We start from the raw sequence: 15,259 nt of genomic DNA on the forward strand, positions 1-15,259 counted from the left end.
CAACACTAGCGCCCTCCCCAACGAAACCACCACCAACACCAACACTAGCTGCTTTGTTCTCACCGGCGGCACTACCGTCGTTGCTTCGCCGCCTTCCATCGTTGCCGCGCCGGCGTTCACTGCTTCCCCTCACTGCTGCGCGCGAACAATTCAGCTTCCCCTCACTGCTGCGTGCTTCACTGCTTCCCCTCACTGCTCTGTTTTTAGGGTCACCTCCCACGCCGCCGCCCACGCCGCCACCCACTCAGCCGCCCTCGTTCATTGTCGTCTCTCCTCTCTTAGGTATTGAATAGTTTTGATATTTATTGAATTTTAATTGTGTATTTTAATTTTAATTGTGGACATTATAATTGAAATTCGGAAAATGACGGGATTATAGAAATTAAAGGTTTGATGGTTACATCAAGTTCACTGATTGATTGATTCTATTCTAGTTCTTATAGATTTCAGATGGTGTTCTGTCATCGTACCCTGAGTCTTTCGGTGATTGGTTGTTCGACCTCCATACTCATGCTTGACTCACTAGATCTCAGGTATTTGTGGTCAATGAGGTGTGTGTGTGACAATGTAACTGATTTGTTTTAAGTGAAGAGAGCAATATGCGTAGATAATTGGAATTCCTCAATTTGTGGGTGAAACCATGCCAGGATGATAAGCAATGAAAAAAGAACTAAGCGTTTTTGAAAGATAATTGCTGTTAGATTAAGAATCAGTCTCCATTTAGCAGAAGAGGTATTGAAAAAGTAATGGAAGAAGAAAGATTTCAGAATGAGATTGAGAAAATTGAGTTAACAGACAATGATGGTCAGTATTAACACTTACGAGTTACGATCCAAGTGACATCCCATTTGAAAGAGCAAATTAATTGGTAATAGGAGTGGATTACTGGACTTGTAGCAATGTGGAATTTTCCTGTGCTTATATATTTATGTCTCTTTGCGTTGATGGACTTTTTTTTCTGCCATATGTTCTTGAGGGACTGTTCTCTTAGGCTTAGCATATATCTTAAAAGTGTAACTTATCAGCAAATTCAGTGGAGTAAAGTGCTGGTGTTAGAAATGATTCCAGTGAATGTTTTGGCGTTATTATTAGCCGTTATTGATGCTGTGTACTCCATTTCTTTGATGAACTTTATTTGCACTTTTCAACCATTCTGTTGCTTGTCATTATCTCCAATAATGCTGACAGGGTAGAAATCTTCAACTGTTTATATCTTCATGTCTCCAGGGGTTGTGTGGAGAATTGTCAGGAGACGGGTTGTGTTGGAAGTCAACAATGCTTTCAGCATTGCATATTCACCGCTGATGGTAACATTTCTGATGGTCGGTGGTACCTCCAAGAACCTCTCTATCTAAAATGGAAACAATGGGATTGCCACAGTGATTGCCGCTACTATTGTATGCTTGCAAGGGAGGAGGAAAGAAGAAAGCTCGGCGAGAAGCCTGTCAAGTATCACAGAAGATGGCCTTTTCGTCGTGTTTATGGAATTCAGGTTCTTATGTGTTCCTGTTTGTTGCAATATGTTATGTTATTCGGATGGAACACTACAAGAGGGGGGGTGAATTGTAGTATGGAACTTTCTAGCCAATTTTGCGGAATTATAAAGAAACTTTAAGCAAGTAGAGAAACAATGCAAGAGAGATTTTACGAGGAAACTTTCTACGCCCAACTAGAAAGAAAACCTCGACCCACTAGGGATTTCAACTTAAACTCTTTTCACTATAGGGCAACAACTCAGTTACAAACCTATAAGGAACTCGGGCATTACTTGAGTTCCTCTACGAACTCAAGTTCCAATAGTTGTTCCTCAAACAACTACGCTCTCACTGACTTCCCTAGAAGTCTCTCTTGACTCTTTTGCTTCACTCAAAGCCTATCAGCTTCTCTCTCATAGACTTCACTCAAAGCCTCCCCAAATACAACAGGAACTCACTCAAGTTCCTACCCCATACACATCAGGAACTCACTCAAGTTCCTGCCCAAAACTTATACAAGAATTCACTCAAACCCTTGACAAATTACCCATTACAAGAGCTCACTCAACCCTTGAACAACTCTTAAAATATTGACATTTGATAATTGATTAAACTCTAATATGTAGAGAGTGAATAACTGTAAAGGAACTCGGAACTGACAGGAACTCGGAACTGCAGGAACTGACTAAAAAACGTGGAACAAATATATCTTCTTTAATTACCTTCCACGTAAACCAGACTCTGTGGAATGACCGAGAAGTCAGACACTCTCGAATGAATGAGAAAGCTCTCCTTTTATAGAGGAAGAAACCTCAACCACTTTCTCCATAATCTTCTCCACTAACAACCATTAAGCCCTTCAATTTAGGCATGATCCCATGACTTTAGTCAGTAGAGAAAATCATGGAGTTAGGGCTAAGCATAATCAGGTTTTCCATGATCTCCTATTATTTCTCCACTAATGTAGTTTTTCCAAAACAACGTAAAACAATGATTTTAATTTTCTAAAACAAAACCTTTTAAATCTGATTTTAATAAAATAGAAAAATAAATTTTATTAAAATAAAATAACTAACAATCAGATTTTATTTTACAAAAAGATTAATTATTTTTTATTTATTAAAAATAAAATTTTAAACACATTAAACTACAAAAGATATTCAAAACAAATCCTAGAATGAATAGGACATTATTAAAAACGAATTTTAAATAATAAATAAATAAATATATGATATAAAAATCAGAATCCTAACTAAAATAAGATTTTATAAAAATTATCTTTTATTTTAAAAACATAAATAAATAGAGTTTTACTAGGAGATAAATACTCAAAGTCAAAGGTAAATCCCTAACAACTAGGAGTGTTAAAAGCCACGTTATTGACACTTAAAATTACCTTAAAACTAGGAGTATTCTAGGAAGATAAACTGACGTTATTTCTCATAAGTTCCGACAAGTTCCTTTTGGCACCGTGTTCCTCAATTATTCAAGTTTCTACATACTTACATGAATCCTAGAAAATAAACTCTTATTTTCTTCTTCATGCTTCATGATGCTCCAACTCAAGAGCCTCATGTTGATAGTTCCGCCTCTGGAACTTCTCCATGCTTGTTTCTACTCAGGAACTTTATACTCGTTGTTCCTCGTAGGATCTGCTGAGGAACTGATCTGTTTGTGTTCCTTTGAAGAACTTTGTTGCAGCTTGGATACTTGATTTATTGACTTGAACTCTTCATGTTTGTTTCTTCATCAAACCTATATTTGTTTCGTATACATATTGGAACTCAAACATAGGTTAGTCGTTTGCTAGTTGTCATCAAAACCATAAAGTCAGTGATGACAACCAATACAAGCAAGATGAAGAAAACTAAACTAATAAACAAGTATGCAGTAGTTAAGGACAAAAACTCTAAGTCTAATGGTATACTTATATAATTAGACTTCTCTTCTGAAGTTCCCTTCACTTCTTGAGTTCCTTTCAGGAACTTCACTTCTTCTTGTATATATCTTCAGAAATTTCCAACTAAATGATCTTTATTGACCTTCATTACTTGTTCATGCACATCTAAACAATACACACATTAGTCAGATAATCATCATTTGTTCATAATCATCAAAATACTATATTACTCAACAATATTCCCCCTTTTTGATGATGACAAACAAATGATGCTTATCGCAAATTAGACATTAAAGATGTACATTAATTCCCCCTTAATAATACAGACTGGAAACTATTGAACAAGTCATGCATAAGAGGATTTAGACTTGACTATATTAGACAATAAGCATTATACATAATCTTCCCCCTTTTGTCACTATCGAAAAGGACATTCTTACACATATTTGCTTTAGGTAAATCATATATACATATTGCTATATGCCACAATTACCACCATAAAGGTTAAACACTTGTTAGTCCTAAAAGTCTCAAGATGCTCAATTTTCAAACTTAGGATGCATATGCTACACGAATTTCCAATTCACAATCCAAAGATCCAACTTTAAAATTACTGAAGGAACTTGACAAATAATAAATTAAAGTCAAGCATAGATCAAATTTGAAAGTCAAAAATGGATTAAGAGAGTATGATATTGTAATATCGGGCTCAAAGAAGTATGAGAGAAATTTATGGAACAATTTGAATAGAGGGAACTTTGAGATAGATAGTGTGCTCTATAGTTAGGTTTTCAAAGTGAGGTTCTTAACAATCATTAGAGTTTATCACTTTACCTCACAATCTTGAAATTTATTCTAAACATAACACACGTTCACCATGATATGTACCAATCAAGTTCACTTCTCTTCAACCACCAACTTTCCTTGAGAAACACACTGATAAAAGGAACTTGAACGTATTTCATCAAGTTCTTTCAATTTTTGTTTATGTTCCCCTTTCAACTGATTCCATGAGTAAACGTCTTCAGAATCATATGTCATCTAGGAAATAATAAAGATTTGATCACCCTTGTTTTTCTTTTTCTTTTTCTTTTTTTTTCATTTTTTTTTTTCATCATAGCTTTTTTTTTTTTTTTTTTTTTTGAAACAAGGGTGTCATTACACGTTGTGGCACTTTCCAAGAGTTTTTAAGTACAACAGTAAAGAGAAAATATATTCATACATACTTGAGTTCCACCACCAAATATGAATCATTTACATTTGTTCCTTCCTTATTCCCCCAGAGTTCCTTACCATTCCTCTCTTCATTTTGGAGCTTGTAAGTGTAGCTCCATCTAATGATTTCCCTCGAAATATCAATTGATAAAGTATAATAAACTTGCTTCTCACTTCTTCCACAAACTTCCCCCTCAAAATGTATCCATCCATTTATAACTCTTTATGTATCATCAAACCATACAAATCAATGAATATTAACTTAGAGCTCGTGGGAAGTAGTATATTTGAAGTGTCGGGATATGAGTGGAATGATAATTTTGGAAATAAGGATCTTCGAAGTTATGAAATGTTAATGATAGGAATAAAGAATACAACGTAGAGATACAATACTGGATTGTAGAGTATGATTGTACTTAGCACGGACACACAACCCAAAGGTTGTAGAATAATGCTAATGGCTCGGCACAATAGAACACTCTTTGCGAATGTAGTATAATGCTCAACCCAATCACGAACACACAAACCAGTCTTGTGGAAAGATGTTGTTCTTCAAATACATATGGTGTGGATAAGTGGAAGTTGGTTAAAATATAGGTTTGTTCCCTCTGACAATATTAAGCAAGATAAAGAACTATTTTTATGGGAATCTACTTGCCTAGTTCCATCAATGTTTCTTCCATTGTTTCTTTGGCAACTTAGGATTTTCTTGTTTGATAGCATCCATATAGTTCTATTATGAGACCTCTAATACTCTTTGGGCAAGTGAGTATGCCTTTTACAGCACAAAATATAACTGCGACACATTTACTTTAAGCATACATAATTGCCTTATCTAAACATGTATAGGAGTTCCAAATCAACAAAACTCATAGAAAAGACTAGGTTATGCTCATGTCATTGCTTCATTAAGTATTGATCCTCTAAACAGTCCATGAATAGATGAAATCATAAGGAAAGCATAATCACATAATGCATTTCAAGACGTGTACAATTAAATTAATAAGTAAACAATATAACAAAAAAAATGTACCTTATATAATTTTTCACCATGTGTATGATTACTTTGATGTGCTGGACTAATTTTGATGAATTTATGTTCGAGTTCCTTGAGTGCTAGTTCCATCATCTTGATGCCCTCACATCTTTCTGACTGGTTGTTCCTTTCAAGAACCAACCTTCTCTGAGTTCCTTTGTCGATGTCATTGAAAAATTGATTGAATGAATGTTGTAGTGCACACAGGAACTCGATAAATGAATCTGGCAATTTCTCTACTACTAGAGCAGTCGTGGAACTTGTTGCATGATATTGATTGATCGAGTTGATCTTCAGCTTCATGAACTGGAACTTGAACCTTAGTTTTAAGTTCCTCGACATGAACTTATGTAGCTGGCTACTGTTGCTTTTAATAGTGACATATTTTATCATTAGAAACTCGATTAGTTCTACAGGAACTTGCGAGTTCAATATTGAAATAAACTTTAACCTGTTGCTGGGAATAGTCATGTTAGTTTCAATCACAAGTAATATATTCACTTATTTCAACGCACATTTTTATATTTGTTGTAAACTCTGGATCATCTTCAATAACCCCTAGAAATATCAAATTATTGTTAGGAACCAAATTGTGATCCACAAAGTATGTGTTCTCTCTTTGATTCCCTTCAACTATGACATTTATTACTGATGATGTAATTTATTTTTAAAATTACCAGAGAAAACATAATTTTGGAAACTCTAAACAAATGTGCATTAATTACTCGACAATAAAAATTCACAATGGAACAGGAACTTGACTTACCAACTTTTCATTTGGAACCAATCTTACCTTAACTGTCAAAAGTTATAAGTTTCCAATGTAGGTAGCAACCAAACGATAATAGTGAATTTTCTTTCATAGAACAATCATTGTCGAGATATAACGAGTTGTTCCCCCTTAGTTGTAGCCACCTCATTTTTCATGTTACAAGTAAGCTAGAACATGTTCCTATGGTCTTCATGACCATTCTCCATCTTGAGTTATTTTAATATGAGTAATCTGGGAAAAAATAACACTCAAGTGTAGTACTTTTGTGCAAAGTTATGATTAGCGGGTTAGTCTAAAGTAAATATATATATAATCAGACATAATAACAAAATATGATGTTCCTGAAAAAGTTACTTCACGAAAGAAACATGAAACATATATTTTGTTCCATGGAACTTAGGTTAACATGAACCAAGAACTTGTACATGAAAAACTTTGACACCAAAAATTTGCTATCAAATAGTTTATGCACCATTTATCAAGTTACTGTAACCTTGAGTTCGCTGATTGTTTCACCAGAACTTAGGAAGAGTTCCTTTGATCAATGAAACTTATTATTATGCATTTTATACATATTAAATTCCAAAACAAAACCTATAACACAAATAAGGTTAGTTTGCACAATAATTTAAGAGAAACAGGTTTATATAAAAAAATTCAACATTAATTAACACAAGTAAAATGAGGGAACAACCTTACTAGCATTTCACATGATTGAGTTCCTTTGAGATGTTCAAAGTGACTTCCAATTATATAGTGCATGTGAGTTGATTCGTTGATATGACCCATCATATTTGGAAGGAACTTACATGCTGGTGGAACTGGAACTAGTTTACATCTTAAGTTCCAAGTTCCGAGCCTGAGTTCCTCTTCACTGTTCCAACGAATCTAATGGATTTCCAACTCATTTTTTCTTGGTGTAGTTCTGATGTTGTTCCTTTACCTCATACACACAATCATGAGTTATAAACCTGTAAAAATAATTTCGCTTCTACTACCTTCCAAAATCATGCATTAGTAGTAAATATATTTAGGTAGCATAATTTAGAAGATTAAAGTATACAAAAATTGTATACTAACAGACCTGTAAACAATTCATGGTCTTGGGAACCTGACATAATTTCAGTTCCTTTCTTTTTAGCAGTAGCATCTTAGAAAAAGATTATTTTAAACTGCTAGATCTAAGATTTAACATGCATACATATAATAAATATTCAATATACTCATAATACATGAAAAATCCGTTATTTGGACAATAAAATGATATAACATTAAATTATGCAGCCCAAAGAATAAAGTTTCCTTTGCAGGGAAACCAAGTTCCAAGAGTGGCTATATGCATTGTTCCTTTGTCTTGTTCCTTGAACCATTCAAATAATGCATGAATGCAAAATCAGTTTTAGAATCTGAAATTTGTCTCACAAAAACATATTTGAGACAATCCAAAATCGATTAAACAAATTTTAAAATATATTTGAACAATTTTCATAAAACGTTGTTAGGAACTTGATTTAAATAAATAGCGTATGCATATAAAGATCTCAAAAATTAGATGTTTACCTTAACTGTATCATTAAGGATCTTTTCGTTGCAGCCTTTATCTGTTCCTTGGAATGGTGCTGAAATGAGTTCCTTTATTCGAAAGTTTCTCTTCGGATTTTGATCCTTGTTCGGATGTGGGGAGATGATGTAATGTATTTTTATAATGTCGCACCTTCGTGAGTTCCTAAGTATAACTCGTGGGTCAACAATGATCCAGCGAGTTCCTCAATGTAGAACTTAAATTAACAGGAACTCTGACATATTAATGTGCACCTTTGTTTGTTCCTGTACCAATTTCTTTGTCGAGGGAACCCAACAGATTTGGGTCCCTTCTTGTTAGTAGTAACTGTTAAGAAATTAATCAACACAACAACTAATACCAAGATACAATATGCCTTCATATAAATGATATTCAATATATTCATGAAGCATATAAAATAATAGTTTTTAGGCAGAGAAAAAATAAGTAGGATATTTTGTTGCCTAAAAATTAAAAACTCCGAGTTCCACATATATGCATTTTCAAAATACGTTTCCTTGAAATAAATTTAATGTACTGAAGTTTGAAAAAATAAATTGAAAAATCATTTATTAAATATAGATTTTAGATTTTTCAAATTCAATTTTAAATCAAAACAAAACAGAAGTTCCATTAGAAACAATGCAAGGAACACGCAATAAATTAATGTATGCACACAAAGAAGGTCTAAAGGAATAGATATTTACCTTAGAAGATCGCCAGTTATACCTTGACTGACTTTTATTCAACAATAAAAGTCAGATCTGCCTTGTTCCTTTGAATGGGTAGGATCGAGTTCCTTTCATCAAGTTTCTTGTAATTGTTCCTCATTCCAGGAACTTAACTCAGCAGGGTTTCCTGCTTATCAGCGAGTTCCGGCTCTGATACCAATTGTTATTCGGATGGAACACTACAAGAGGGGGGGTGAATTGTAGTATGGAACTTTCTAGCCAATTTTGCGGAATTATAAAGAAACTTTAAGCAAGTAGAGAAACAATGCAAGAGAGATTTTACGAGGAAACTTTCTACGCCCAACTAGAAAGAAAACCTCGACCCACTAGGGATTTCAACTTAAACTCTTTTCACTATAGGGCAACAACTCAGTTACAAACCTATAAGGAACTCGGGCATTACTTGAGTTCCTCTACGAACTCAAGTTCCAATAGTTGTTCCTCAAACAACTACGCTCTCACTGACTTCCCTAGAAGTCTCTCTTGACTCTTTTGCTTCACTCAAAGCCTATCAGCTTCTCTCTCATAGACTTCACTCAAAGCCTCCCCAAATACAACAGGAACTCACTCAAGTTCCTACCCCATACACATCAGGAACTCACTCAAGTTCCTGCCCAAAACTTATACAAGAATTCACTCAAACCCTTGACAAATTACCCATTACAAGAGCTCACTCAACCCTTGAACAACTCTTAAAATATTGACATTTGATAATTGATTAAACTCTAATATGTAGAGAGTGAATAACTGTAAAGGAACTCGGAACTGACAGGAACTCGGAACTGCAGGAACTGACTAAAAAACGTGGAACAAATATATCTTCTTTAATTACCTTCCACGTAAACCAGACTCTGTGGAATGACCGAGAAGTCAGACACTCTCGAATGAATGAGAAAGCTCTCCTTTTATAGAGGAAGAAACCTCAACCACTTTCTCCATAATCTTCTCCACTAACAACCATTAAGCCCTTCAATTTAGGCATGATCCCATGACTTTAGTCAGTAGAGAAAATCATGGAGTTAGGGCTAAGCATAATCAGGTTTTCCATGATCTCCTATTATTTCTCCACTAATGTAGTTTTTCCAAAACAACGTAAAACAATGATTTTAATTTTCTAAAACAAAACCTTTTAAATCTGATTTTAATAAAATAGAAAAATAAATTTTATTAAAATAAAATAACTAACAATCAGATTTTATTTTACAAAAAGATTAATTATTTTTTATTTATTAAAAATAAAATTTTAAACACATTAAACTACAAAAGATATTCAAAACAAATCCTAGAATGAATAGGACATTATTAAAAACGAATTTTAAATAATAAATAAATAAATATATGATATAAAAATCAGAATCCTAACTAAAATAAGATTTTATAAAAATTATCTTTTATTTTAAAAACATAAATAAATAGAGTTTTACTAGGAGATAAATACTCAAAGTCAAAGGTAAATCCCTAACAACTAGGAGTGTTAAAAGCCACGTTATTGACACTTAAAATTACCTTAAAACTAGGAGTATTCTAGGAAGATAAACTGACGTTATTTCTCATAAGTTCCGACAAGTTCCTTTTGGCACCGTGTTCCTCAATTATTCAAGTTTCTACATACTTACATGAATCCTAGAAAATAAACTCTTATTTTCTTCTTCATGCTTCATGATGCTCCAACTCAAGAGCCTCATGTTGATAGTTCCGCCTCTGGAACTTCTCCATGCTTGTTTCTACTCAGGAACTTTATACTCGTTGTTCCTCGTAGGATCTGCTGAGGAACTGATCTGTTTGTGTTCCTTTGAAGAACTTTGTTGCAGCTTGGATACTTGATTTATTGACTTGAACTCTTCATGTTTGTTTCTTCATCAAACCTATATTTGTTTCGTATACATATTGGAACTCAAACATAGGTTAGTCGTTTGCTAGTTGTCATCAAAACCATAAAGTCAGTGATGACAACCAATACAAGCAAGATGAAGAAAACTAAACTAATAAACAAGTATGCAGTAGTTAAGGACACAAACTCTAAGTCTAATGGTATACTTATATAATTAGACTTCTCTTCTGAAGTTCCCTTCACTTCTTGAGTTCCTTTCAGGAACTTCACTTCTTCTTGTATATATCTTCAGAAATTTCCAACTAAATGATCTTTATTGACCTTCATTACTTGTTCATGCACATCTAAACAATACACACATTAGTCAGATAATCATCATTTGTTCATAATCATCAAAATACTATATTACTCAACATGTTAGATTATTTTGCAGTAGTATTAACTTTATTTGTCCTTCAATTAGCAAGTTCAAATATTTTCGACTTGTTTCTCCAGGAACCTGTTTCTTTTTCTGCACTCAATCTTGCTATACAATTTCATGGTTGGATATCTTTCTTCATTCTTGTCAACTACAAGCTGCCTTTGACGGATAATCGAAAGACGTACTATGAGTATTCTGGCCTTTGGCATATCTATGGTGTCCTAGCAATGAACTGTTGGTTTTGGGCTCCAGTTTTCCACATCCGGTAAGAACTCATCGTCTCATCCTTTTGGTCTTTACTGTTTAATTCGATTATTATGCATCTATTATAGGTGTAAACCTGTAAGATATCCCTAAATTTTTGCCTAAAAATGACTTAGAACGACCAAATTAGCCTTAAATGTGAAATAATAGATTGTAAAGAGCCTTAGAAAGTTGTAAATATGCATATTAAACGTGTAATAAGTTTGAAAACATTCCTTAGGTTCTTTAGTTCAAAGTTTGGTTCGAAAACTTCACTTTTGCCTAAAAATGACTTAGAACGACCAAATTAGCCTTAAATGTGAAATAATAGATTGTAAAGAACCTTAGAAAGTTTTAAAAATGCATATTAAACGTGTAATAAGTTTGAAAACATTCCTTAGGTTCTTTAGTTCAAAGTTGGGTTCGAAAACGTCATTTTTGCCTACAAATGTCCTAGAACGGCCCAATTACCCTTAAATGTGAAATAATAGATTGTAAAGAGCCTTAGAAAGTTGTAAATATGCATATTAAACGTGTAATAAGTTTGAAAACATTCCTTAGGTTCTTTAGTTCAAAGTTTGGTTCGAAAACGTCATTTTTGCCTAAAAATGCCCTAGAACGACCCAATTAGCCTTAAATGTGAAATAATAGATTGTAAAGAGCCTTAGAAATTTGTAAATATGCATATTAAACGTGTAATAAGTTTGAAAACATTCCTTAGGTTCTTTAGTTCAAAGTTGGGTTCGAAAACGTCATTTTTGCCTAAAAATGTCCTAGAACGACCCAATTACCCTTAAATGTGAAATAATAGATTGTAAAGAGCCTTAGAAAGCTGTAAATATGCATATTAAACGTGTAATAAGTTTGAAAACATTCCTTAGGTTCTTTAGTTCAAAGTTGGGTTCGAAAAATTCATTTTTGCCTAAAAATGACTTAGAACGACCAAATTAGCCTTAAATGTGAAATAATAGATTGTAAAGAGCCTTAGAAAGTTGTAAATATGCATATTAAACGTGTAATAAGTTTGAAAACATTCCTTAGGTTCTTTAGTTCAAAGTTGGGTTCGAAAACGTCATTTTTGCCTAAAAATGTCCTAGAACGACCCAATTACCCTTAAATAGGAAATAATAGATTGTAAAGAGCCTTAGAAAGTTGTAAATATGCATATTAAACGTGTAATAAGTTTGAAAACATTCCTTAGGTTCTTTAATTCAAAGTTGGGTTCGAAAACGCCATTTTTGCCTAAAAATGTCCTAGAACGACACAATTACCCTTAAATGTGAAATAATAGATTGTAAAGAGCCTTAGAAAGTTGTAAATATGCATATTAAACGTGTAATAAGTTTGAAAACATTCCTTAGGTTCTTTAGTTCAAAGTTGGGTTCGAAAACGTCATTTTTGCCTAAAAATGTCCTAGAACGACCCAATTACCCTTAAATGTGAAATAATAGATTGTAAAGAGCCTTAGAAAGTTCTAAATATGCATATTAAACGTGTAATAAGTTTGAAAACATTCCTTAGGTTCTTTAGTTCAAAGTTGGGTTCGAAAACTTCATTTTTGCCTAAAAATGACTTAGAACGATCAAATTAGCCTTAAATGTGAAATAATAGATTGTAAAGAGCCTTAGAAAGTTGTAAATATGCATATTAAAGGTGTAATAAGTTTGAAAACATTCCTTAGGTTCTTTAGTTCAAAGTTGGGTTCGAAAACGTCATATTTGCCTAAAAATGTCCTAGAACGACCCAATTAGCCTTAAATGTGAAATAATAGATTGTAAAGAGCCTTAGAAAGTTGTAAATATGCATATTAAACGTGTAATAAGTTTGAAAACATTCCTTAGGTTCGTTAGTTCAAAGTTGGGTTCGAAAACTTCATTTTTGCCTAAATATGACCCAAGGAAACAAGTAAAGTAGTGATTTATAATTGCACTTACATGTAAAATATTCTTTGCATTTACATGTGTACATAAACAAAGTATATATAATTGCATATTTTATCGAATGTGTAGTGCTTTTCGGAGTTACAAGAGATTAAGTGGACAATCTAAGGGAACTAAATTAACATGGATTCCAGCACAGGTATAATTAGTTTATTATTTACCTAAGAATCAAGTTTTTCAAAATTATAACATACAATGTGATAGAAATTTTACTTGTGTTATTTATTTTAATGCATGTAGTGTTCTCAACAACCGGGATCACTAGAATTTGGCTACCACGTCATGCGTTTTATGTACGACATAATAATGAATCATGGTAATAGTCAAGATCTTACTAAGGTATGTTCTCATAAACTACGTACTTTAATTTATATAATAAATTGAAGTACACAAAACTATTATATTGATCGATCGTTGATAAATTGATTTATTTACACTTTTTTAGGATTTTTCAAGAACATTGCCTTATTCACCGGAGGAGATTAATGAGGTGAAAGATTTTTGGGCAGATTACTTCATGAACAATGTCGACTTTTAGCTTAATTTGTAATATGAACTCGATCTCTAGCTAGATACCTTTGTTGTAGTAATTTTATGTTTGTTGTAACATGTTGGTTGATCTATGACGAATTTAGTTGCCTTTTATTGGGAACGTTAATTACGTTGTAAACTATTGTGACAGGTATTATTTCTAAATGTATTCCCGGTATTGGGAAGCGTCTACTTTCAAAGACGATCATGTCGGAATTTCCAATAAAATATTAAAAAACCAATTTTAAAAAAAAACAAAAAATAAGTCATTTGCCACGCACGTTAGCTTAATGTGCGAGGCAAATGACTTAATTTTTTGGCGCTCAAATTGTCATTTGCGTCGCACATTAAGCTATTGTGCGTGGCAAATGACTTTTTTTTTGGCGCCTGAACGTCATTTGCCACGCACTTTAAGCTAATGTGCGTGGCAAATGACTTTTCAACATGGTGCCTGAAAAGTCATTTGCCACGCACATTTGCTTAATGTGCGACGCAAATAAGGGTCATTTGCATCGCACTTTTGTGCGATGCAAATGACTTTTAGTCATTTGCATCGAGATCTTTTGCCACGCACAATGTGCGATGCAAATGTGATTAAAAGTGCGATGCAAATGACCCTTTTTCCACTAGTGGGCATTGGTTAACCCAAAAGGCATAACAGTGAACTCATAATGTCCGTATCTAGTTCTGAATGCAGTCTTTGGTATGTCATGGTCAGCGATTCTCAATTGATGATAACCCGAACGCAAATCGATCTTTGAAAAGATTCCTGCTCCGTTTAGTTGGTCAAATAGGTCTTCTATCCTAGGTAATGGATATTTGTTCTTGATTGTGACCTTATTGAGCTCCCTGTAGTCTATACAGAGCCTCATACTTCCATCTTTTTTCTTCACAAACAACACTGGTGCTCCCCAAGGCGATGCACTTGGCCTAATATAACCTTTCTCCAATAGATCCTCTAGTTGGCTTTTTAATTCATTCATTTCTGCTTGAGCCATTCGATAAGGTGCTTTTGAGGGGCGGTTCCAGGCACTAAATCTATGGTAAAGTCAATAGGTCGATTGGGAGGCATCCCCGGGATCTCTTCTGGAAATACATCAAGGAATTCATTGACTACTGCAATATCCTCAGGTTGATCCTTGATCACATGCTCTAAGTTCCTCACATTACATAAGAAGGTTGGGTTCCCTTTACTGACTAGCTTCACGAGTTCCATTGCCGTGATGATTCCTATGTTCTTAGGTTTACCAAAACGACGATATGACACTACTTTTCCTAGGCTAGACCTCAAGTGAACCTTCTGCTTCTCACAATCTATTTTGGCTTTGAACTTGGCCAACTAATCCATTCCTAGAATTACGTCTAGCTCTCCTAGCTCGAATTCGATTAGGTTAGATAAGAACACGGTCTTGGCTATGGTCATAGGCACATCTCTATGGATTTTGGTACACTTCACTATACTACCAGTAGGTATGACTATAGGTACTTCAATTGATTCAGGCTCTTTCAACCCTAATTTCCCCAAAGCATATACTGATATAAAAGAATAAGTCGCACCAGAATCAAATAGAACTTTAACTGAAACGGAATTAATAGAAAAAGT

At 33.8% G+C, this 15,259-nt stretch overlaps 1 protein-coding gene across 1 annotated transcript; it reads left to right on the plus strand.

Moving 5' to 3' along the window:
- Positions 1-746: 746 nt before the first annotated feature.
- LOC110800961 (uncharacterized) lies at positions 747-11,211 on the plus strand. The gene is made up of 4 exons (XM_056835970.1): positions 747-804; positions 898-1,108; positions 1,228-1,492; positions 11,017-11,211. The coding sequence occupies exons 1-4, from the start codon at positions 747-749 to the stop codon at positions 11,209-11,211; spliced, it is 729 nt and encodes a 242-aa protein (XP_056691948.1).
- The last annotated feature ends 4,048 nt before the right edge of the window (positions 11,212-15,259 follow it).

Source organism: Spinacia oleracea, chromosome 2 (genome assembly GCF_020520425.1).
Source record: "Spinacia oleracea cultivar Varoflay chromosome 2, BTI_SOV_V1, whole genome shotgun sequence".
In the NCBI taxonomy this organism is placed as follows: Eukaryota; Viridiplantae; Streptophyta; class Magnoliopsida; order Caryophyllales; family Amaranthaceae; genus Spinacia; species Spinacia oleracea.

Excerpts from the sequence above, each read along its gene's own strand:
- LOC110800961 (XM_056835970.1), top strand. The coding sequence starts at position 747 with ATGGAAGAAGAAAGATTTCAGAATGAGATTGAGAAAATTGAGTTAACA. Across the intron at positions 805-897 it reads TGAGTTAACAGACAATGATG|CAATGTGGAATTTTCCTGTG; the intron begins GTCAGTATTAAC and ends CTGGACTTGTAG. Across the intron at positions 1,109-1,227 it reads TTAGCCGTTATTGATGCTGT|GGGTTGTGTGGAGAATTGTC; the intron begins GTACTCCATTTC and ends TCATGTCTCCAG.